This window comes from Anas platyrhynchos, chromosome 15, assembly GCF_047663525.1.
Source record: "Anas platyrhynchos isolate ZD024472 breed Pekin duck chromosome 15, IASCAAS_PekinDuck_T2T, whole genome shotgun sequence".
Lineage (NCBI taxonomy): Eukaryota > Metazoa > Chordata > Aves > Anseriformes > Anatidae > Anas > Anas platyrhynchos.
In genome coordinates this window covers 15457992-15480266 of record NC_092601.1, presented here as the reverse complement: position 1 = coordinate 15480266, position 22275 = coordinate 15457992, and the positions used below count along the sequence as shown (strand labels likewise).

The following is a 22275-nucleotide window of genomic DNA, read 5'->3' as shown; positions in this document are numbered from 1 at the left end:
TTCATGGCTTTTATCTTTCAACAGAGTCTAGAGAATGACTATTGCCTTGAAAAAATTTCTGCAAAAAGCTGCTTTTTGAATAAATTACAGCACGGGCTGCATGGAACTACAGCTGTCATGCAATAAAACCTTGTTCTCTAATCTTTATGCACCTCCCACCTCCCCGGTTCTGGTCTGAATAATTCTTCCTGAATGTGTCCAGGAATTGAAGGCTGGTGAAACATTAACCTATAAAAAACTTCCAACTCATTCATCTGTGATGTTTCAGTAAATGTTTTAGACATTAGGACTGATGGGAAGGGGAGACGCAGCTAGAGTTTGTGTGTATGTATTTTCAGCTCAGCAAGAGAAGACAATTAAGCTTGAGCTGGTAACACCTGCTGGAGACTTCTCTTCTGTTGTGTAGTATCTGATAATAGCCATAGGAACTATCCTTGCTTCTTTTTCTGGTGCCAGTCCCCTCTTGGACTTCCTTACTTGTGTCCTGTGGTATCCTTGTGCTACGGTGCAGAACTGTTGACCTTTGAGGAGTTCTCAGCATCCCTGTTGCACAGGATTGCCGTTATGGCATCAGCTAAGTCTGCCAGAATTTGAGCTCCAGTTCTTAGGAATGCTGTTAACCTTTCATGCTTCTACTCTGAAAGGTCACAGCTGACAGGTTTTTGTGGCAAATCTTAATTGTTTCTTGTGTGAACTGTTAATGTCCAATCAATTTCATTGGCAGGTGCACAATTTGAAAGTCTATGGAGCAATGTTTGTCCTTTCACTAATCACTGGGAATGTTAGGTCCTCAGCTACATCGGGCTTCTGGGAATGGCTGCCTTTTTTCCCCTGGAGGTGCTGAGCACTTTCAGGTGACAATGTGTTTTGCCAGTGGTCAGCATCCCTGAAAATGGGAGCAAGTGAATGGCAGATTTGTTACCAGCTTGTAAGAGGTTCCCAGGTGTGATCACATTCTTCCTAGTTTGAGACCCTCAGCAGCAGCACGGCTCCATGTGACCTCTTTTGTAGGCTCTGTGAAGGCAAATTGTCCCTTTTCTGGGAAGAAATATTCCAGTGAATTAAAAGATAGAATGTAGAGAAAGTTTGTGCTGTAAGGGACCTGAAGGATCCTCTAATTCCGCCCCCCTGCCATGGGCAGGGATGCCTACCGCCAGCCCAGGTTGCCCAAAGCCCCATCCAGCCTGGCCTTGAGCACTTCCAGGGATGGGGCAGCCACAATTTCTCTGGGCAGCCTGTGCCAGTGCCTCACCACCCTCACAGTAAAGTATTTCTTCTGCATATCTAAACTACATCTACGCTCCTTTAGCTTAAAACCATTACCTCCCGTCTTATCACTCAACTCCCCAGTAAAAGCCCTTCATTTTTCCTGTAGGCCCCCTTATGTACTTAGTATTCATTACAGTTTCTTGAAGGAGAGACTGAGGAAATAAAGTAAATCCCTGTGGTTTCCAGCTCATGTCTTGTATCTGACTATTCTGTAGGATTGGGAAGAAGTTTTTAAACAGTTACTAACAAAAATTACCACATTTCTTCCCATTTTCCTTAAGACTGACTGGCATCTTGTGAAGCCGCATGGTGTTAAGGGAAGAAGTTGTTAGAGTATTCAGAGATTTTTACAAGTAGCTTTAAAGCCTTAATTTTGCACAGCAGAAATGAACTTCAGCTAAAAGCACCATTATTAGGAGAGGGAGGTGGTCACATCTGCTGCTAAATCACAAAGGGCTGGGTATTGCTGATGAAACATCTGCGGAAGGCACTGGCTTCTCTCCCACCTTTGCAATCAGTTACAAGCAATTTTACCTGTAACTAGGAGAAAAGAAAAGGTTTTCTTTCACCCCATGGCAGATGTGTTGTGTCCCTGCTACCTTCAGTTACAGCAACTTCTTAAGAGTAAGAACAGAATGTTTTGCCAATTTATTCTTGAAAAAAGATCTTTGTCTTTATGAGCTCGTAAAGCTATTAAAAGGCTGTGCTTTCTACGCTGTCAGGGATTATGGACCTCAGAAGTTGCTTCAAAATAAGTTGAGCATCTCCTGAAGGCAGCAGCGAGGTAACGTGCAGGGTTCATTTCTAGATCATCCTGTCAGGGCAGCAAGATGCCCTGTCAGGAGGCAGGGGCTGAAGGCGCTGCCTTGCTGGGGCTGTGAGGGAGGCTGCTGCTGATCCTTCTCTTCCCAGTGACCTGCCTTGCCTGGTGCCCTGCTCCTTTTGTTGCTCATCTTCCTGCAGGATGCTCAACGAACTGAGGGGCTGCTTAATGTTACACCTAGGTTCTCCTGCCCACCTCCTACCCTGTGGTGAAACTCTTCCTGGCCCACAAGTCAGCAGTTTATTAGCTGCAAGTTATGTTGTTGTTCCCACACTTCTCTGTGTAGAAAGATCTCCTCAGAAACCTGCTTTATTTGATAGTATGGCTGCTGCTTAAAATGCAGGGTATCTTATTTAGGAGCTTACTTTTGATATATTTTTTTCTTCTGTCAGCTGTTTTCTGCCCCGCTACAACACCAGTACCTTCAGGTAAGGATAGGAATGGCCCCTTTGTGCTTTAGTCCTGGTTACCACCTTCATTTTTCTGTGTAGCCCTGGCCAGTCATGTTCCTCTCTGCAAACCAGGCTGCCCACGGGGGAGAAAGGAGAGGGTCCTTGCTCACACTGGTGCAGGCTTTGTAATGCAAGGGTGAGGTATTATCACTTCCCTGTGTTTCTCTCCCTGTGCTTGAGTACTGCTGGCTCTGGACAGTTGCTACAGCTCCGTGTGCTGGTGTTGGGAGCCTGACCTGGGCACCACAACCTTCGTATTCCCAGGGGCCAGCAGCACTCGGACCCCTTCATTGCCTCCACCTGCCGAAGGACTTGGACGTGTAACAGCCATTTTCTTTCTGCCTGGCACCGCAAGGCTGCGCCCGGCCTGCAGGCCCCACTGAGCTGCCACACAGGTAGGTGAGTGGCCCTGCTCATTTACTTCTTTCTTTGGGACAAACAGCTGATAAGTGGTGGTTCTGTCACTGGCAGTATGAAAAATATCTGTTAGTGGTAAGTGACAGCTCTTCAGCAGGCATTGGTGCTCTCACAGCAGAGCTAACACAGGTCTACATGTACAAAGCGAGTGTCACACAGGGAGTTTCCCATCTGTGACTTCTGCAGCAGTGCAGGTTGGGTTTGTGCCTCCCCTGCTCTGTTGCTTTTGGACTTTCTGACATAAAGCCGTCTGTCTCTCTCCCTCGGGCCGTATTGTCATCCTGAGTTTATGGTGTCTTTGGGGAAAGTTTCGAAAGTTCAGCCTCGTGATTCACAACGGAATCAAGTAAGAGCAAACAAAAAAGTAATCTCTTGCTTAAAATAGTAAATCTGTTACAGCAACGCATGAGCAAGCGTGGGGCGGTACGCGGGTTTGTAATTCCGGTAGGATTTGCTCGGGGAATTTCTGCTGCAGGGCAGGATGCCGTGGCCGAGAGCCCCTCGGAGGCACCAGGAGAGGGCGGCAGCAGCGGCCCCGCTGCTCTGAGCCAGGGTGCACAGCCTGGAAAAGGAGCTGCCATCGCCATTCCTGAAGTCAAATTCCCTTTTTCTCCCTGCCTGAATCGTGCTCAAGTGGAGTTGCTTGTGTGTCCTGCATTCGGCTGAATTCACGCAAAATCTTTTGTACTTCCACGAGTAAATCTCGAGCTTTTCTTGGACGCCTTCCTCTGATTCTCGCCCTACCTACCCCAAAACTGCATTGCAGGGTTTTGGGTCCTCTTGCCTTCAAAGTGCACAGGGCAAGCACTGTGGAAAGCCCTAATTATTAGCTCTGCTGAGGGAAATAGCCTGTCTCACCCCCCAGCTGAACTGGACCTACCTGCTTTCCTGTCCTTTGCAGTTGTTAATTCAAAGATATTTTTAGGTGGGGGAAATCTGAGTGTGGCCATGGCCCTGCGAGCTGTAGGGAGCGTTATCAGTGCTGCGGCCTGAGCGAGCTGTGGGAGGAGAGGGCCAGCCTTCCCTGTGCTGCTATTACAGGGCTTGAAAGCCATCAGCCTCTTGAGCTCCATCTATAAATAGCTGGAGGGACACAGCGTGCCCCCAGCAGGGGAAGGCAGCTCCTGGGGCCAGCACAGCTCCCGTTCCCCTTCGGTGGGTGACTTATGGAGCAGAGAAGAGCGAAAGGAATGGGGTTTTGCCTTCTTAAGGCAGGGAGAGGAATGCATGTGTACTTCCCCCTTTTAGGTTAATAATCAATGTGTGTGAGAATGCTTGCTTCTTGTTCTGTGTTGTTTCTTTTTTTTTTTTCCCAAAGGTTTTCCCTCCAGTGCCAATCTGCAGAGGATGTGAGTAGTTCTAGCTTACAGTTCCAAGCCTGGCTTTGAAGTGAAGCAGCCTTGGAGATCCCCCGGAGTGTCCGCCAAAAGACAGCCGTCACACAAACGCTGTTCTTTAGGGGATATGAGCTGCTTGGCAGCTTTCTGCTTCGCTCACCGCCTCCATGTCCCTCCGCCTCCATCTCTCCCCCCCACCCACAGCCGTGGTCTGTCGGCCTCGTTTGTGCTCCCGCGCTGGGCTCAGCCTCCAGCCGATGGGGCAGTGAACGGAATAGAGATGAAGGTCTGGCAGGGGGGGAGAGGGAGGAATAATAGCCCTGCGTCAGACAGAAATGCTAAGTAGGAGAGCTCTGTGTATGGGAAGAGAGCTGCCCTGGTTAATTTGCATCTGTTTGTTCAGATGGCCCGAGCTTCTGTGTGAATGTGTTTAGTGTTTAGCATAGACCTCTTCCCAGCTGACTTCAGACCAAATGAAATACAGCATGAAAATGAAGTGCCTACATAGGACTTGACAGGAATTTAGAGTCGTGCTAGAGCTTAGACCAGCACAGGAAAAACCCTTACCAAAGAACTGATCATGTCAAAATGATGTTAGCAATCTCAGAAAAAAAGAAACACCTTTTATTCCTGGGGGGAGTTCCTGTTTCTCTCTGACAGCAACAACTCGTGGTGAGACAGCTCAGGAGCAGGACAGTAATGCAACCAAAGCCCTGGGAGCAGAGCTGGCCCATCCCAAGGCAGACCCTCGCTAGTTCTCCTCCCACCGCCAGCGATGAGGGGACGATTCCCCTTTGGACAGTTTTCTGGAACTCAGTTTCCTCCGCAAGGAGGAAAATTTGTCTCCGAGAACTTTCCGCAGCCCGGTGTTGTCCCTAGCAAAGGGCAGGTCCTTCTTCATCACGGGCAGCTGTCCCGTGAACATCTCCCACTTGGCCAGTGCATCCACGGCCTTGTCCACCTGAGCCAGCTCCTCCTCGGAGACGTTCCTCTCCAGGGCAGCGATGCAGGTCTCCAGCCACAGCTCGTAATCCTTAACGATATCTGTGGCCTTGGTCGGCCCGGCGAGCTGGGGCTGGCTGTGTGCCTCAGCCAGCGAGCCCGACTGCTCGTCCTGCTCCAGCTCCTGGCCGATGGACAGGGCCTGGCTACACGTGTCCGGCGTGAGCGGCTCCGACAAGGAGGTCACCGCCTCCGAGTCGTTCTCACAGCACATCCCGGAGTCCGAGCTGACCACAGGGACGTCCTCCGAGGCTGACAGGTCCGCCGACTCTTGCCTCGGCCACGTGGACAGCACGGTCTGCGTCCAGGCGTAGAGCTTCTGTGATGAGAAGGGAAAAGGCAGCGTTTTAGAGAACGAGAGAAAACAGGTAAGCCTTACCTAATGTTTTTGGGGAAACCTAGCTGTCTTGGGATGCTGTGGTGCTCCCTGCCAGGAGCAGGGGCTTTCTCTTGTCTTCCTGGAGTCAGTGGCTGTGGCAGAGCCGGCCCCATCAGGTGTGGGCTGAATCTGCCACGTTATTGAAGACACTTGAGAAAAATGGCACAAATTCTCTCCCCCATTTCTGCACATGATTTCCACTAGAGCCAAACCAGCGCCTTCCTAGAGGAAGCTGTGTCACCACAAAAGCTCCTGAGATAGCGGGGAAGAATTTTGTTTCATGGTGTGGTTGGCTCCGGTGGCAATGTGTGTTGTATTCCCAAGAATAGCTCCTCGCCTCTCGAGCTGAAGCGCACAAGTTGGAAGGCCGGGCTCCAGGAAAGAATTAATGAAAGGAAAATGTCTGAGACAATTTCCTTTTTAAATATTAAACGCTACAATGTGGCATATAGCGGGTTGCTTCTGGCACATTTATTCCTTGTGCTCTGGGGGGATGAATCACCACTCCAGTCATCACTGGATAAAAGGTGATCTCCCTGTCTGCCTTGTTGGCATTTTTTGTTTGTTTTTCAGCTTTTTCACAGCCTCGTGGCCTATTTCCTCAGCCTTCCTCTCTGCAGCTCCCAGCTGGTACTTTTGCAAAGCCCTGCACTTGCCTTGGAAAAGGCAGGGGTGGCAGGCACAGGGCTTTAACTTGGCTTGTGGCCCCAGTGCGCTGGTCACTGTGCTGGGTCCATGCACACAGCAGTAAGCCCAGTGCTGTCATGTTTGAGAAGTGGGCATGAAATTTGCAGTGCTACAGAGCTGTCGTCTGTAGGAGCATTGCCCCTCTCCCTTCCCCCTCTCCTCCTCTATTGCTCTCTCTTCAGGCAAGTGACAGAAAAGATAAAGAGCTCAAATTGAGTGGGTGGGAGAAATCGGCCCTGCTTCTCGCTTCAGTCTGTGCATGGAGCCTCAGGGAAGAATTTCATACAAGAGTAAAATGGACCCTTTCAGCTAAGTTAGTCTGCCCTGCCCCCTCTCTCTGGGGCAAGTCAAAATGCAAAGGGACAACTTTTCTCCTGCCTCATCCCACCTCCAGCAGCCCCTCCATCCCTCTGGGCTTAAAAAACAAAGAATGCACCAGAAGCTGCAGCAGGAGCCAGACTGGGGAAGGGGACAGTGGGGCTGTTTGGAAGCTGCCAACAGCCCATGATTCTGTGTCTCTTTTCAGCTCCCAAGACTGAGAATCTGGGAAAGAATCACAACTGCTACTTAGCACAATTCCCCAGAAGAGGAAAAGAAACTGCTGAGACAAGGATGTTCACAGAGAACATCTGGATTATTATTAATGGAAGGAATAATTGACTCGAGATCACTACCAAAACCCAGAAATCTTTCCTGTTTCTCGCTCTTGGGTGGCTTATTGCCTCACAGATGTGAAGAGTTTGTAGGGCTGCAGCCTTTTTTTTTTTTCTTTCTGTTTTTTTTTTTTTTTTTTTTTTTAGTGTTCACAGATATAACTGGAACGGGGCACCTTCTTTACAGTCTTAGTTTACCTGCAGGCAAGAGCACGTGAAGTCACTAGGACTGAAATCTGTGATCTGACACTTCAGGGGACTCCAGTGGGGAGGCAGTGGAAATTTTTTAAGCCCCTGTGCCATGGCAGGGCCACCGTGCCCTGTCCACAGGACGGTCACACTGCATCTGGGAGCAGATCGAAGCCATGCTAATGCAGCCCGTGGAGAACAAACAACAGTACTCTAGGACGCGGGTCTCTGCAGCGTTAGCTAGACTTAAAATATTATCCTTGCCCTTAGCCAAGCTCCAGTCCTCAAATATTCATGATTTAGCTTTGCTAAACCAGTATTTGTACCCTAACTAGTGAACTTGCAAAGGCTGCAGAAACTGTGGTTAACACCAGGGTGAGGATACAGCTGTCCTGTGCTGCTAAGCCAGGCTCTAAGGGCAGCTCGAGCACTGGTGAGTCGTGTGTTCTGGTTTCTTTTGTTTTTCAGCGTGGCTGTTGCAATCACTGCATTCTGGTACAGGCCCTACGTGCAGAACGGCCCGGGAGGCTGCAGAAGCAGCAGGTGGAAATGTTGGTTGTGCTGGGGAAGCGCAGTGAGAATTGGGTTGCTTTCAATTTTCAAGACAATTCATCGCGGAATGAGCAGCTGCGATGACAAAATGGAGTATGTTTCTGAGTGCAGCTCAGATAAATAAATTGAAGGGCTCATCCTCCTACATAAGGACTGGTTTCCTGTCCCACGTGCTCTTCTGCCTGTAATCTTGTCTCAGTCACAGACGTTCGCAGCACTACCTGCTCCTGGGGAGGAACGGCTTCGTGTCTGGCATTTCCTGTATTTATTGGGAACGTCTGGGGCTGCTCTGCGGCAGGTGGGGATTCTTGCTCGTGCTCCAGAGGCAGATGTGACTTCAGCCTTGTACTTGGCTGGCCACGACATCCCAAAATATTCTTTGCAAGTAACTGTCATCTGATCTGATATTGTCTTCAAGTGCTCTGTGCTCTCTTCGCAGAGAGTTGCTTAACTCCTGGCTTCATCTCTGACGTTCCTATCTCCTCTCTCAAGGCAGCAGCAAAGCCTCTCGCAGAGCTTATCACAAGTGTCTCCTACAGGCGTGTACTATATCTCGCTGAGCTTCCACTCTCAGGGAAGCAGATGTGATGGTTGGCAAGTGAGGCCTTTCTTCAGCTTTGTGTCTGCTGCTGCCAGGGGATGTTGAGCCAATTACAGTATTTACCGCAGGTGTAAAGGAAAAGCATTTCTAGAAGGGCTTAATGCAGACAGCAGTTCTCTTCTAGAAAGCAATAGCTGGATGGTGACAGGCCAGGCATTTAAATAAACCAGAGCACGTTCCCCTGGTGTTCTGGGCGATCTGGGCAGCTCTCAGGCAGAAGCAAGCACCAGACGGGTCTAACACTGCACAGACACACAGGCGAGCAGCAAAACCACGCAAGCGTATTTTCCCCCGCATGCTTTGACATGCTTCTATGCATCTGATTGTGAGCTGAATGAAACTAGAGGCGTCCCCGTTCTCATTCTGCACGCATCTCGTTACAAATATAACCCACAGACTTTAAAACAGGCAGCCGTGGAAAATCCTGTCTCTGAACATGATGCTTGTCAGACAGGAATAATAAGCAAGAAGATAGGGTACGGAATGAGAATGGGGAGATTATTTATATTCCACTAGCTGTTTGGCTGCTGAATCCAGCTTTTTAGACAACAGAGGCAGAAAACCCCTTCGAGAGCTATGGGAGTGTTAGCACTGCTCATGGTGGCGTCCATGTGTGGTGTTAGCAGATCTATGGGCTCTGAAACTTGCCCTGAGAGCAGCGTCTGCATTTAACATGCTGCTGTAGTGCATTTAGCACCATGGTTTGGGGTCAGCAGCCTGGCAGCTGCTCCGGGAAGGGCTGGGGGCTCTATCACTCACCCTATAGCGCTCGACCAGCTTGAAGCCCACGACGTACTGCAGCTTGCGCAGGCAGATGGGGCAGGGCTCCAGCGGCCGCAGCAGGGCCTCGTCCAGGCTCAGCGCACCCTGCATGATGCACTGCAGCCAGCGGCACGTCCCCAGGCCCATCAGGTGGCAGATCTCGTGGCAAGTCACCTGGCAGGAAGGCAAAAATCAGAGCAGCAAGCGGTTATTCCTGCTTCCTTGTCCCTTCCTCTCCCATCACCGCTCTGGCAGTCTGACCAGCTCGGCGTGGCCATCCTCCAGCCTTGGCTTTTCCAAGGGGAACACAGCTCCCTGCTTCCCAGGTACCAGCATCCTGATTTGGGGGAGTGGAGGAGGGGGAGATGTATGTTTTGGAAGCAGCTCTGGGAAGACCCCATAGGTAGTGTTTCAGGCAGTGCTGATGAAGCTCTCTTCCCCAAAAGGTGGTTGTTTTGTTTCCTTTTGTTTTTTAAAGGAGAAAATCAATCCCAGTGGGGTCGGAAAAGAGCAGCACAGTCCATGTGAGAAACCTGTACGAAATTATTGGCAATAACAGATCTGGGTCCTTTCAAAGCACAATGTCTGTGCCAAAGCAAAAGCTAAGCTGGAGTCAGCTGGCCAAGCGTGACTGCCTGGGGAACTGGCAGCTGCAGGATGGCCGAGGATGGAAGGTTCTCCTCCTCCCATTGCCACCTCATTCCCTTTGAAATTCTACAGGAAGAGACGCCAGACTAGAACGTCCTGAGCAAATACAAAGCGAGGCAGAGAGAAATGGCACTGAAGGTGTTGGTGCAGGTGCTTGGCGTGGGCCAGCACTGCAAGAAATGCTAGCAGCAGCACTGGGCATAGGGTGAGGGGTGAGAGCACTCGTGAAGATGATGTGCTGGAGACGGATGGGACTTCAGGCATATAAATATACGTGCAGACTTGTCTAATATTTTTTTCTCATCTGTCCACTTAAGCAGGTTGGACAAGTGTTAGTGCCCCTGACAGATGCCTGTGTCTGAGGAAGATGCACCTGCCCAGCTAACCACTAGCTGACATGGAACACCATTAGCTATCCAAATTAATCTCCAAATACTTCATCAGCTAACAGGTCCTACTGCCTGCACATCTCCTGACTCAGGTGTCCCAAGCAGGAGGCTGGGAGCTGGGCAGTTGTCCCAGTGCTGCTGTGCTGTAAGTCCTGTCACCTCTCCATGCAGCTGATGCTGCTGTTTGCTCCAGTGGCAAGGGGAGTAAGGGAGATCCGTGCAGTGCACTGAGATACAGACTGCCTAGGACTGTGTAAATGCATGGACCGGTACAGGAGCAGAATCTCAGGCTTCACTGGGCTGAGAGGTGGATTATGCCCAGGTCTGAAGTATTAAACCCCACACTGCAAGAAATACGGGGTGCAGGAATGTGCCAGTCCTACCTTACAGCACTGGACCATCTCCTGGGCACTGAACGGCACGGTCCGGTCTCTGCTTTCTTTGCTGACTTGGCCTAACCGTTCCTTCTGCACCAGCGGGTTCAAGCTGCTACAGCTACCATGGGGGAAATCCCCGGAAAATCTGGCAAAGCTGCAGACTCCCACTTCTGTAAAGAGAGGCGCATGTAAGCTTGTGACTGTCTCTCAGCTTAGGCAGCACGAGAAGAAAGCTGTGATAGCGCAGTCCAGTTTAGCAGTGTGGTGAGCCACGCTTCCAAGGTCTGCAGCACCTCGGTTACCTTTGCCTGAAATAGCAGCCCTGGATCAGGAACCCTGAGATCCCAGTTTTAAATTGGGAAAAAAGAGTTCCTCTCATCAAGGAGTGGAAACAAAAAATAAGGATAAGATTTGGTTATTCTGGTCCCAGGTTATTCTCCCAGGGAAGGCTTTTTGGTACAGTGCTGCCTTATTCACGCCCTGTGCTAGGAGATCACTGGACACCAATCCCACCTTGTCCTGGCAGGAATTTGCTGAAGGTGAAGCTCCAGGTCTCACATGGGTAAAGGTCCAAGAGAGTGAGTCCAAGGACACACAGAGCATCCATGGGCTTGTTGTTCTTCAGGAAGTTCAGGATCCCATCTGGACAAACACAAGAGAGATGGTCATTAAAACAAAGCATCCTTGGAAGGCACGCAAGAGCCAGAATTCCTCCTGCTAACGGGAAGGAGCACGTAATCCAAGCTGCAGTGAGGCAGAGCTGCTGGACCCAGTGTCTCGGACGGAGAATCGCAGCTGTGCAGCCCATCCTCTCAAATCAGAGCAGGAGCAGACCTGACTTTTCAAGTGGTGCTGAGCACAGCGTTAAGGTTAAGCAGACCCCAGGGCAGAGGTGCAGATGAATTCAGCACCGCCCCATGGAAATGAGCATGTGGAACTACCAAAACTCCCCCAGGGGTGTTTCAGAGCTGTGCTGGAGCAGCCCCATGGCCGTGGCATGGGGGCCAGGACAGGCACATGCTGCCCCTGCTACCTGCGAGCAGCTCGCTCCAGATGGGTGTTTGTGCAGCTCGAGTTTGGCAGCTGGTGGACCCATTGCCCTGGGGAGCTGTGTGACACTTGAACCCTGATTTCCGAACATGAAAGGCTGCTGAATTCCCCACCTGCACCACCCAGGCCACGGATTTACTTTGGCTCTGGGCAGGAGGTGGAAGAACTCAGCCTGCATGAGATCTACAGTGCCTTCCCCCAGAGCTGATCTGAGTGGGATCTAAACGAAACAGTGCTGAAAAACACAAACAGCAGAGGAAAATGTGATGAAAGTCACTTTGTTTTTTATTCCTGTTTCCAGCCTCAGAGTTCTGGCTTTTCCATGGGAACAGGATTTCTCCCTTTTCACTCCCTTCCTCGTCCCCTCCCTGCGCAGGCGATGAAGGGATATCGCAGGCATTTCCTATTTTCCATGGTGCCAGCACGCCAGGCTGGTGCCAGGACGGTGCCAGGTCCTTACCTGCATGAAGCTGCACCCTGTCCGAGTCCTGGCTGTGGCGGTAGCAGCAGTGGATGGAAGAGATGGGAATGGAGGGAAGGCACTTGACACGGAGCCCCAGGAAGAAGGACTCAACGCAGCTCTGCAGGGAATCCAGCAGCGACAGCCCGGCGGGCCCTTCGATCAGGTCTGAGAAGAGAAGCCATGGTGTCAGTGCTCTGACAGGGTTTTGTGGGGCTGGCCACAGCAACTGGGCACAAGGCAGGCTCGTTGTGAAGGTAATTGCTTACTCTGGGATGTGGCAGTTACCTCCAAGTGGCTGGCCAGGTATGGAGGAGATGGGGGCTCTTTCAGAGGTCACCCTGAGACCTGGGGGTGTCTATCACAGCAAAGCAGATGTGCTCAGAAGGTGATCTCTGAGATAAGCAGCCCAGAAGGATTAGCCTGGGGACAGGGAGCTGTTTGTTTTTTATTAACTGGCAGGGATGGAGTTCCAGAAATGCTGTTTTATCCAGCGTTGTCTTATATATATGCGTATTTGTGCATACATATATTTCCAGCAAGTCTCACCCAAGGGCACACATGGTGCCGTGTCCAGAGGAGAGCTACGAAGCTGGTGAAGGGCCTGGAACACAAGTCCTTTGAGGAGCAGCTGAGGGAACTGGGGTTATGTAGTCTTTCAGGGGAGACCTTACTGCTCTCTACAACTAGGGGAGGTTCAGGTTGGAAACGAGGAGACATTTCTTCTCAGAAAGGCATTGGGATGGGTTGCCCAGGGAGGTGGTGGAGTCACCGTCCCTGGGGGTGTTCAAAGAAAGGTTGGGCCTGGTGATTAGGGACATGGGTTAGTGGGTGACATTGGTGGCAGGGGGATGGTTGGATCAGATGATCTTGGAGGGCTTTTCCAACCCTAATGATTTTATGATTCTGTGGGGTCATCACGACTCTGGACTCGGGGCATGGCAGAGCCTTTGGTACCGACTGAACTTCCCGTCCACAGGTTAGTCCTTGGAAGAGGCTGATGGGTTAGTAGCGTTTGGCACCACCTCCCTCCCATGCTTTACCAGGGGATGCCCACATTACCTATAGGCTGCAGGTAAATGTGCTTCCGACAGAAGCTCTGCTTCCTCTGCAGCATGGCGTGATAGAAGGTTTCAAAGTCCTCGGGGGCATCGGGGTGGCTGAGGAGCCAGTCGAAAGCCGTCCGGATGAGCAGTGTGCAGAAAAGTGTTCTCTGCGGGTTGTAGGCTTCGGAGAGGAACAGCTTCTCCGCCCTGGAGAAAGCTTTGGCATAGAGCTCCTGCAGGGCTGGGTTGGTCGAGATCAGCGCATCCTTCAGAGCCCGGGGCCCGAAGCTGAATTCCTGAGCATGTTTGCACTGCAGCATTGCGGAGAGGCCCACAGGCTGCGGCACTGCCTGCAGGAGCAGAGGCAACCATCAGCACCAGGGACCTGCGAGCCTCCTCCAGCTTTGCTCTTGGAGCCGTGTGCCCCAGGCTCCCAGCTGTAAGGCTTGGCTGGGAGCTCGTAAATGCTCAGTGCTGGCCAGGAGCCCTGTGCGTTTACGTGAGCGCAGCTGTGGCAGGGTGCTCTACATCTGCGTGCCTCTGGTTTATGGACAGCGTACCAGTAGATGGTGCTCAAGAATGCATAGCCCTGTTATTGCTACCACATGTCTGGATTAAATCAGGTGGTTTGATTTTTTTTATTTTTTGGTGCTCCATCCCAAAGTCCCGATAATATGATAAATATCTGTGGTGTGCATCTGGCTGTGCTAGCCCTTGTTGTTGAAAGGTGGTGCTCCTCTTTGCTTAGGGCTCTCAAATGCCACAGTAGGAAAAGAGAAGAGGTAGGTCTTGGTCTATTTTTAATCTATCAGAAGCCTGAACTCCTGATTTACCAGGCACCAGTAACAGCAGCTGTTCCTGTTGACAATTTCCTCTAACAATTTTCAATCCTGGCTCCTAGGCACTGACCCAGGGCACCTGCCTAAGGAATTTTGCCCAGCCTGATCCACAGGTGGGATGTGCTGCATGAGCCTTGTGCAGCTGCTGTGCCTCTCTAGTGAGATCTGTGTGGGCCCCCTGCCATTGTGTCACCTCACGAACAGCTCATGTCAGATGTGTGACATCAAGAATGCTAAACAAGGCAGCGATGTTGAAGTGGTAAATAAAGAGCAAATGAAAGCCTACAGCAGAAGGAAATCAAGTCATAGCATCTGGGAAATATCCTCTCCAAGGTCTTTTCTAAGGCCAGCAGCAGGAGTCAGGCACCTATTTCCCATTGCAATTTAGGCACCAATGGAAATCCCAGTGGGCATCTCAATGGAAATAAAAAGAGGAACCAATATGCTAACCCTGTGGCTGTTCTACATCTTGATTTTACTGAAAATGTGTGTGTGCCAAGTAGAACTCAAGTATTTTGCAGCAGTGCTTTGGGCAAAGCTCCCTGCCACAGGTAAGAGCTCCACCTGTATAGAGCACAATGAAAATACACAGGTGTATATGCACAAAAGCACAGAGTTTCTAGGAAGAAATATTATCTTCTATTAGGCAAGTTAATACTAGTTTAGAAGAAACCAGGTGAGCTTTCTGTGGATAAGCCCATGTATCAGCTGCTGACCATCAGTGTTGTAACAGCATTATGCAATCACAGGAGAGATGAAAAAAGAAGGTGAAATATTTTTACAAGGAACTGGTTAAGTCTGTAATTTAAGTAGCTCTACAGCCCAGCTCTGTCAGGTAAGTGCCAGTCAGTGGCCCCTGAGGACAGCAACACAACAGTGAATTCAATATTTAACGAAGAGCACCAACACGAGCCAAATTCTTTCCTCAATTATGTAGAGACGGCTCTGGTCATTTCACTGTAAGAGGAAAGTGGCAAACCATTAAAATTAATATTGAATTCCTTTACATCTAACCCTTGGGAAGATATTTGTATGTATAAGCTGTCCTTAGAAAAGATTCTTTTTGTAAGATCTCTTTTGGAGCTAAGGGTGTATCGCACAGGCGATGGCGCAGGTAAGCAGTTTGCTTTTATTTTTGCAAGCTTTGTGTTTTGCTAGCATTAAAGCCTGACGGCAGACAGCACAGTGGGATTTGAAATAGTAGAGGGGCCCTAATCCAAGGGAAGTTTAGAAATAAAGTCTGCGATGCTTTCTCAGCAACCTCTTCTTATTGCCCCCCATGTCCATGTTGCTTCTGCTGGATTTTTACTAGTAGCAACAAGAGTACACATGAGGTTGTTTTGTGCTTTGTCACCAATATCTCTACACTTCTGATTTGCTTCCAAATTTGAGAGTGTGAAGGGAGATTCTAACCCCAGAAAGTCATCATAAGTTTTGCCTGGGGCTTTAGTAGTGCCAAGATTTCACTTGTTCTGTGCAAGCTTTAAATACTGGCATCATTTTTTCTGGTCATATGCAGAACTTACACTAGGAAACTATTCACAATGTTAAAATCACTGAGGATGTGTGAGCCACTTGGGAGCCTGTTGCTCTGAAGGAAATCAAGCAGAGGCTTTGTGCTTGGTCCAGGTTGCAAGTGGCCTTGTCAAAGATCACTGAGAAGCAGGAGCTGCTTTCATCAGCTCTTCCTGGTGAGCAAGTGGGTATGCGGGGGGAGGAGTTGGTTAGAGAATGAAGGGAATTTTTTTCTTCTTTTCTTTTCTAAATGGGAAGTAGCAAAGAGTGAATGTATGCAACAACGAATACAATGAGCACACAGTCTTTTAGCATGTGTTCCCTCCGGCTCTCTCATGAAATATAGTGTGTGCCCAAAGATATGGGACATACGTTGTTTCCCAAGGCTTCCTAAATGGGGATATTCAGCTTGCATCAGACACTCCCAGCTATGATCATGGGCATTTTGTGAGCATCCAACATGCCTAAGGATGTCCATGATTATGCTTTGATGGTTTGAAAGCTGAAGGGCAGGAATTCTCTTGCAATGTACAGTCTGGAGCAGCGTGTGCCTCCTGCCTCTGGGCACTCTGCTTTTGCTCCCAACAGAACAGCGGCAACACATTGTATTGGCCACATCTGACACCATTACTTCTCTTTAACAAGGTTTTTGAAAATACTTCACTGGGAAAAAAAAATCAGCGCTTCAGAAAAAAATTATGGATATCTTTAGCAGCTTGAAAGAAAAGAAACTGGTTTACAACATTAACTGTAGTAGATTGTATTACATCAAGCACAAATACTCGGATATACTGTTTCATTAACTGAAGTAGTGTAAAAGGGCTTTACAATTTTCATCTCTTGTGTCAAGGATGCCTTGTATTACCCCTTGATGCAGTGCTTCAGGGGGCAATGGCATTTTAGCTTAGGTGGGCTTTTTTTTCTTGTTGTTTTTTAGGATGTTAAGGTGTTGGTAAAGGAATGGAAGTACCAACACATCTATGTTCACTTCAGGTATGGAGGAAGAAGACATTACATCTTCAAAGCAAAAAGCAACTAATTTGACCTCTTAGCCAATGACAAGCCCTAGGACTTGATTAGCAAGTCCTGAGGGGGAGAAAGCAATTCTTGTTATTTAAAAGGCCATTAACTTGTAGTTGCACTTGAAGAAATCCTTTAAGCAAAATTATAACAATTTAAAGATCTGCTGCAAGTGGAGGCACACACTGTGTCTACTCTATCATTCTCTACTTTTACCATCAGAAAAAAAAAAATCCTACTTCTAATCTGAATTTTATTATTCCTACTTGCAGCCGTTTGCCACTGTTACATTTTTTCCACAATTAGGAGCACCCCATTATTGGGTCACAGGGAGGAGCGATGCACGTCTACGTAGCAGGAAACATGAGACTACGCCCTGTTGGCACCCTGCAGGGTCCCTAACAGGGCAAGAAGGAGCCAACCTCTGCCAGGAATCCTAAACTAAACCAGGCTCTTTGGGACCACACAGACAGCACGCACAGGTGCTGTGCTGCACCACTCCAGCCTTGGTGCAAGAGTGATAATTCTGCATCTGGAGGCTGGCTAGCCCTAGTCCCATCAGCTCACCAGTACACGTGGCTTTTGGTAACTTGGGGAGGTTTCAGGTCAGATGGGAATATTCCCCAAATCCTTTCACTGTGGAACATGGAGAGTTTTTTAATGGTGGGTGTTTGCACAAGAAATGCCTCACAAATCCAGTCTTAACACAGCTGTGCAGCCAATATATTCCCTTTGTTACACTAACCTGTAAATACTTTTTATGTGCAATTCAGGTTACTCATAAATTATTCCCTTTACAAATCAGGCACCTATAAATTATTCTCTGTAATTGAAAATTACCTATGAATTATTCCTTTTGTTATCCACATATATGTCATTTATTCTCTATTATATTGACATTACTTTCTTGGATAGATAAGCATGGGGCTGACACCAACACTGTAATTCTCAAAAGCCAAGGCAGCACCATACAGTGTGGGATAGTCCAACAAAGTAGAAATGGACTTGTGTGTGGAGAGTCTGTGTTACATAGTCCAGAAAAGGGCCTCCAGTACCAAATGGATTTTTGGGCTATTTTAAGAAATTTCATCCTAACATTGTAAAGATTGTATTTTATATTTATTTGTTTATAAAAAGAAATATATATGTTATATATGGATAAAAATTGGTCATTCTAATGTCATTTATTTTCTAATAAATGTAAGTGTAAGACATTTCTATCTCTGCAGGCTGTGCTTGTCCTGTTTCCTTCCCCTCGGCTCTTGGATAGTATTTAGAGACAGACTCATTTAACTGGGCTCTTCGGATGTCAGAGGGACATTAGCAGAGTCTGTTAAAACTGATTAATTGCTTAAGTTAGGTGCTGTACTGTAAACAAGCAGTGGTAGTGCAGAAAATTCATAGCCAGTCAACAGCAGTGTAAAGCCCAGAGCAAGCAGAACAAGCGTTAGCTAATTATCAACACATGCCCTAGTTGCTTAATAGCTCTTTTCTTGAGATTTGCAATTGGTATCTGCTACTGCTACTCCGGGAGCACTCTCTCCTTCCCCTGTATAACACAGATCACAGCCTGAAAGCAATTTTATCAGTTTGTTTGCTGATATGTAATAGAAAGAGATTTTTCTTGAACACTCAGTGGGTGACAAAGTCTGATGCGACGGGACACAGAGAAGACACGGAGGTGTGTGAGTAACCCTTGTAACCCTGGTGCAAATAAAAGTTCTTGGTATTCCAGCTCCTTCCTCAAGGAAGGGAATGCAGTCCCTTGCATGGAGCAAGGCGTTGCATACTGAGTAAGCTCAGTTCCCGAGGTCAGAACAAATCTGTATTGTCAGGTTTGGACCTGAAAAGGGATAACTGCTGGGGGCTGGGGGGATTGCGGGGCGCTCAGCACTTCTCAGGATCCGTCTCTGCTCACGGGGAAAATACACCCTGGGCCTGACTCAGCCCCATACTAGTACCCACAAGGAACTGCAGCAGCTTCTGTTCCATTTGCATTCAATGGCCACAAAACTTTTAATCAGATCTGTGTGTACCCACCCATGAAGTAAGATAAAAACCTTCTGGCCTCGTGTGCTGCCAGCTCCCAATAATGTTTGTGTGTCATGTCTCTAGAATATGCTTGTGACTCTGAAACAGATGCTTTGTGTGGTCTCTCTGAAAATGAGTCATTCCTGGAGCTGTGGAAACCTTTAGGGATTCACACGTGCATTTACTGGGAGGAGAGCCTACCTGCCATGTAAGTGTGATGGATGTGTTATTGCCGCAGGGCTCAGCCCTGGAAGTTCGTCCTCACCTGAATCTTCCTCGTGAATTTACTTGGACTGTTGGGCAAGGCAGATGGACAGCCCATATGCAGGAAGGTTTGCAGTATTAAAGACTAGGTTTGTAAGGGTCATCGAGTACCTAAGATGGAGATGGATGCTTGCAGAGTATTTACAAATGCTTACACAGCCGCTTTCCCCTTGATTTTGTTTTATGTTAAAGCCTGCTCTCTTCAGTACACTCTACTTCACATGAATATGTATTAAGGACATGCGTTATCCACAGTTTGTCTCCTATCCTAAGGATCTTATTTATTCTATGCTCATGCATAATGCTACATTTTTTTTAGCACTTTCTATTTAAGGATCTCTAAGTGCCATACAAATATTAATGAATTTATCTGTGCTATCCTCCAGAAGGAAAGACAAAAGTACACACCCTTCCCCCCATCACCTATTTATTCATTTTTGGTGCTCTGTGATTTTCTCTGTTCATTTAATCCCATTAAACGTTCTATGATGTTTTTCGCATGCACACATGTGATGAAGAGCTGGCTACATTCTTCTTTCCTTGCTCTTGCATACAACAAACCTGCATGGTCATCTGGTTACTTCTTGTGCATTTGATAACCAAAGACCCAAAGGCACCCAGAAGCAGAGCACACCACCTATCAGCACTGTACAACAAACCCAACATTGCAGAGAGAGCCAGGCTCTAATCATTCACTGCTCTGGGCACTTTGCTCTTCATCATACTTGTCTAGACAGACTAAATGGTTTCTGCAAGACAACCCCGGTGTTAGCCAGGGAAGAGGCTGCAGAGTTCCCATACAGATGAATGCCCAGACAGGTACGGCTCTGGTTAGATGTTCCCTCCGGCACAGGCGTTATAAAAGTGGTTTTTCATGCAGTATAAATGCACTGTAATGCCGTGCTTTTTTCCCCAAGAAACCGAGCGCTTTGGGAGGGCAGGGGATGCTCCTTTTACAGGGGCACCGAGGTGGTACCTCCACCAAGGAGCCCCAGAGGTGGCCCGGTTGTGGTGTGCAGACCCCAGCCCCGAGGTCTCGGTGTGCCCTAACGGGGGGCAGCTCTGCCAGCCGGGAGGTCGGTGGCTGAGGGGCGGCTTCAGGAAGCGCTGCAGCCCCCAGGTCCTGCTCTCGGGACATCCGAGCCCCCCAAGCCCTGATGCTTTGCAAATGGGGCAGGGGGCAGCGGCTGGGGGGGGTGTCAGGAGCCGCTCCACCAGCACCCTGGGAGGACTCCCCGAGCCCAGCCGGGTGGGGTGCACCCAGCTCAGCCCTAAAGCGCCCGAGGGGCTGCTCCAAGGACAGCCCCGCACTCCGGGTGGTGCCTTTAGGGCTCCCCCCAGCACCTCGGGGCGGGGAGGGGGATACCCTCCGCAGGACCCCATCACCCAAGGAAGGGACACACACACACGAGGACCACCCCAAACACACCTCCCAGCCCAGGACATTCCCCAAGCCGGACCCCGACCCCCGGGGGGCGAAGCCCCGAGCCCCGAGCCTGCACCCCCCGGAGGAAGGGGACAGGAGGGGACAAAGTGGGGGCGACGTGAAGGTCCCGGCGCCCCTTCAGCCCCCGGTTCCCACCCGGCCCCCCGATTCCCTCCGGCGACGACGAGGCCCCCGAGCATCCCCCCGGCTCCCCCCGGGCCTGCAGGGGGGGCTCAGCACTCACCGCCCGCCGGGCCGGGGCTGCGGAGGCCGGGGAGGTGCGGCAGGGCCGGGGCACCCGCTCGGGGCTGGCGAGGCGGAGCGGAGCCGGGCAGCGGCGGCAGGAGGAGCAGCAGCAGCAGCAGCAGCAGCAGGAGGAGGAGGAGGAGGAGGAGGAGGAAGAAAAAGGGGGAGCAAAAGCCGCGGGAGGGGGGCTCGGAGAGCCGCCCCCGCTTCTCAGGGAAGGGGGAGCCCCGGGGGTGGCCCCGCTGTGCTCACCCTTTTTTCCCCCCCTCCTCCCTAAAAGGGCCCGTGGCCAGGGTGCCCCGAGGGGTGCTCGGGGTGCTGGTGGTGGTGGCAGGTCCCTGCCGGGCTTGCTGGAGCCTGGGAGAGCAGCAAAGTCAGCCCTCCTCTGGGAAAGGGCTCTCCTGGAAGGGCCTGGGGGTGAGCAGCGTGACAGTGGCACCAGGAGCGAGAGGCTTTTCATCTCTCTGCCTTCTTAATGAGAGCTGAAGGAAGGAGTGGGTGTCTGGAGACCAGGGCGGTAGTTATGTGGTTACGCCGGAGCCTGATGAGATCTCCGCCATGGGAGTGGCGTTCGTCTTCGCCTTGATGCGCCTCTCAGGACTGGTCCCAGGTTGTCCTTTAATTTGGGGATATTATCTGTTCTTGGGAAAGTTAATTATCCTAGAGGAGTGGATCTCCAGCCCCATTGCTTCATATATTCTAGCTTTCATGTTTTGATCCCTTCGGTGCTTTGATCCTTCATTTCTGCCATCCCTACAAGGAAGGACAAAGGAACATCCTGGCTGGGACCAGAGCTTGTCCCTGAATGACTCAAGCTGATGTAAAGAATAAAACTTGTTTACAGGCTCAGGAGCTGCAGTGGTCCTTGCAACCCCCATGCTGCAGGCACAGCTGAGGGCTTTGCGGGAGCCAGCAGAAAGTTCCCCCAAGCCAAAGTGGCCGCAGAAGAGAACAAATTGTCCCGTGCTGTGCTGTGGGGTTAGCAAGAACTGACTAAGAAAACCACCACATGCTGCAGCCTGCCATACCTGGGCTCTGCATTGCTCTCAAGGCACTGAGATGGTGAAAAACCTCCTTAATTTGCTGCTGTCCTAATCAGGACGAGAGGAGTAGCGGCGGCTTCAGCCTCCTTGTGGGAAACCTCCCCGGGATGCAGTGGGGCAGGACCAAGTCCTAAGGCCTTGCAACAGCATCCCTGTCATCTGCCCGCCAAAGCAGAGGAGATGCCCTCTGTGCTGCTTTAATTGGTTAGTGCTTGTAATTAGAGTTTATTTGTATTAATTAACTTAAATCATCTATTTGTGATTTGGTTGTTGCACACCACCAGCCTGCTCAGAACAATACAACCCCAAGCAGGTGGCTCCTGCCCTGGGGAAGCCAAGAGCTAAACCAGACAAAAACACTCTCCAGACATGGTGTGCCCAGGATTGCCTCTCCATGCTTGTTTTTGCTCAGAAACCTATGGCATCTAACCTCAATATTTAATATTTGGCTTAGCTACCAGCACACTGGCTGGTCAGCACAGGTAAACACGACAAAACAGGATAAATGCTGTTAGTGACGTTCCCGACATGATGCACTGATCCTGGGCAGGTACGGGGGGAGCTGGGGAGTCCCTGAGGGAGGGAGACTGGGATCAGGAACAGAGTGATGGGTGGGGAAACAGCCACACGTCCACTCTGAGGCTTTACAGGAGGTGAGTGGTTCTATTAAGAGAAGATCAGCGTGACAGGAAGGGGAAAAGGGAGGAGGAGGTGGCCAGGAATCGGATGAGAAGCGAGCCAGGAGTTATAGAGGGCAGATGAGGAGTGGGTCAGAGGGAAAGAGTTTTAAGGCTGATG

The 22275-nt window shown here is 49.9% G+C and overlaps 1 protein-coding gene and 1 long non-coding RNA gene across 3 annotated transcripts; one reads left to right on the top strand and one right to left on the bottom strand.

Moving 5' to 3' along the window:
- Positions 1 to 4904: 4904 nt before the first annotated feature.
- Positions 4905 to 21695, bottom strand: AMZ1 (archaelysin family metallopeptidase 1). 2 transcript variants are annotated; one of them, XM_072023650.1, is made up of 7 exons: positions 20687 to 21695; positions 13110 to 13443; positions 12048 to 12215; positions 11051 to 11179; positions 10544 to 10707; positions 9121 to 9297; positions 4905 to 5619 (listed from the first exon to the last, which is right to left on the bottom strand). In XM_072023650.1, the coding sequence occupies exons 2-7, from the start codon at positions 13411 to 13413 to the stop codon at positions 5050 to 5052; spliced, it is 1512 nt and encodes a 503-aa protein (XP_071879751.1). In that variant the 5' UTR covers positions 13414 to 13443; positions 20687 to 21695; the 3' UTR covers positions 4905 to 5049. The 2 variants fall into 2 exon arrangements, with proteins under 2 accessions (XP_071879751.1, XP_027325378.3); XM_027469577.3 differs by having other exon boundaries at positions 20433 to 21689.
- Positions 13432 to 18287, top strand: LOC110352827 (uncharacterized). Its single transcript, XR_002402470.4, has 3 exons — positions 13432 to 15623; positions 16385 to 16440; positions 16774 to 18287. It is a non-coding gene; the product is annotated as an uncharacterized lncRNA (long non-coding RNA).
- Positions 21696 to 22275: the final 580 nt, after the last annotated feature.

What these genes read in the sequence shown, in the direction of transcription:
- AMZ1 (XM_027469577.3), bottom strand. Translation starts at nt 20,894, where the DNA reads ATGAAAAGCCTCTCGCTCCTGGTGCCACTGTCACGCTGCTCACCCCCA. An exon ending in CATTTACCTGCAGCCTATAG is followed by an intron (nt 12,216 to 13,109) that starts GTAATGTGGGCA and finishes TTCTCTTCTCAG; the next exon opens with ACCTGATCGAAGGGCCCGCC. An exon ending in AGATGGTCCAGTGCTGTAAG is followed by an intron (nt 9,298 to 10,543) that starts GTAGGACTGGCA and finishes CCTTCCTGCCAG; the next exon opens with GTGACTTGCCACGAGATCTG.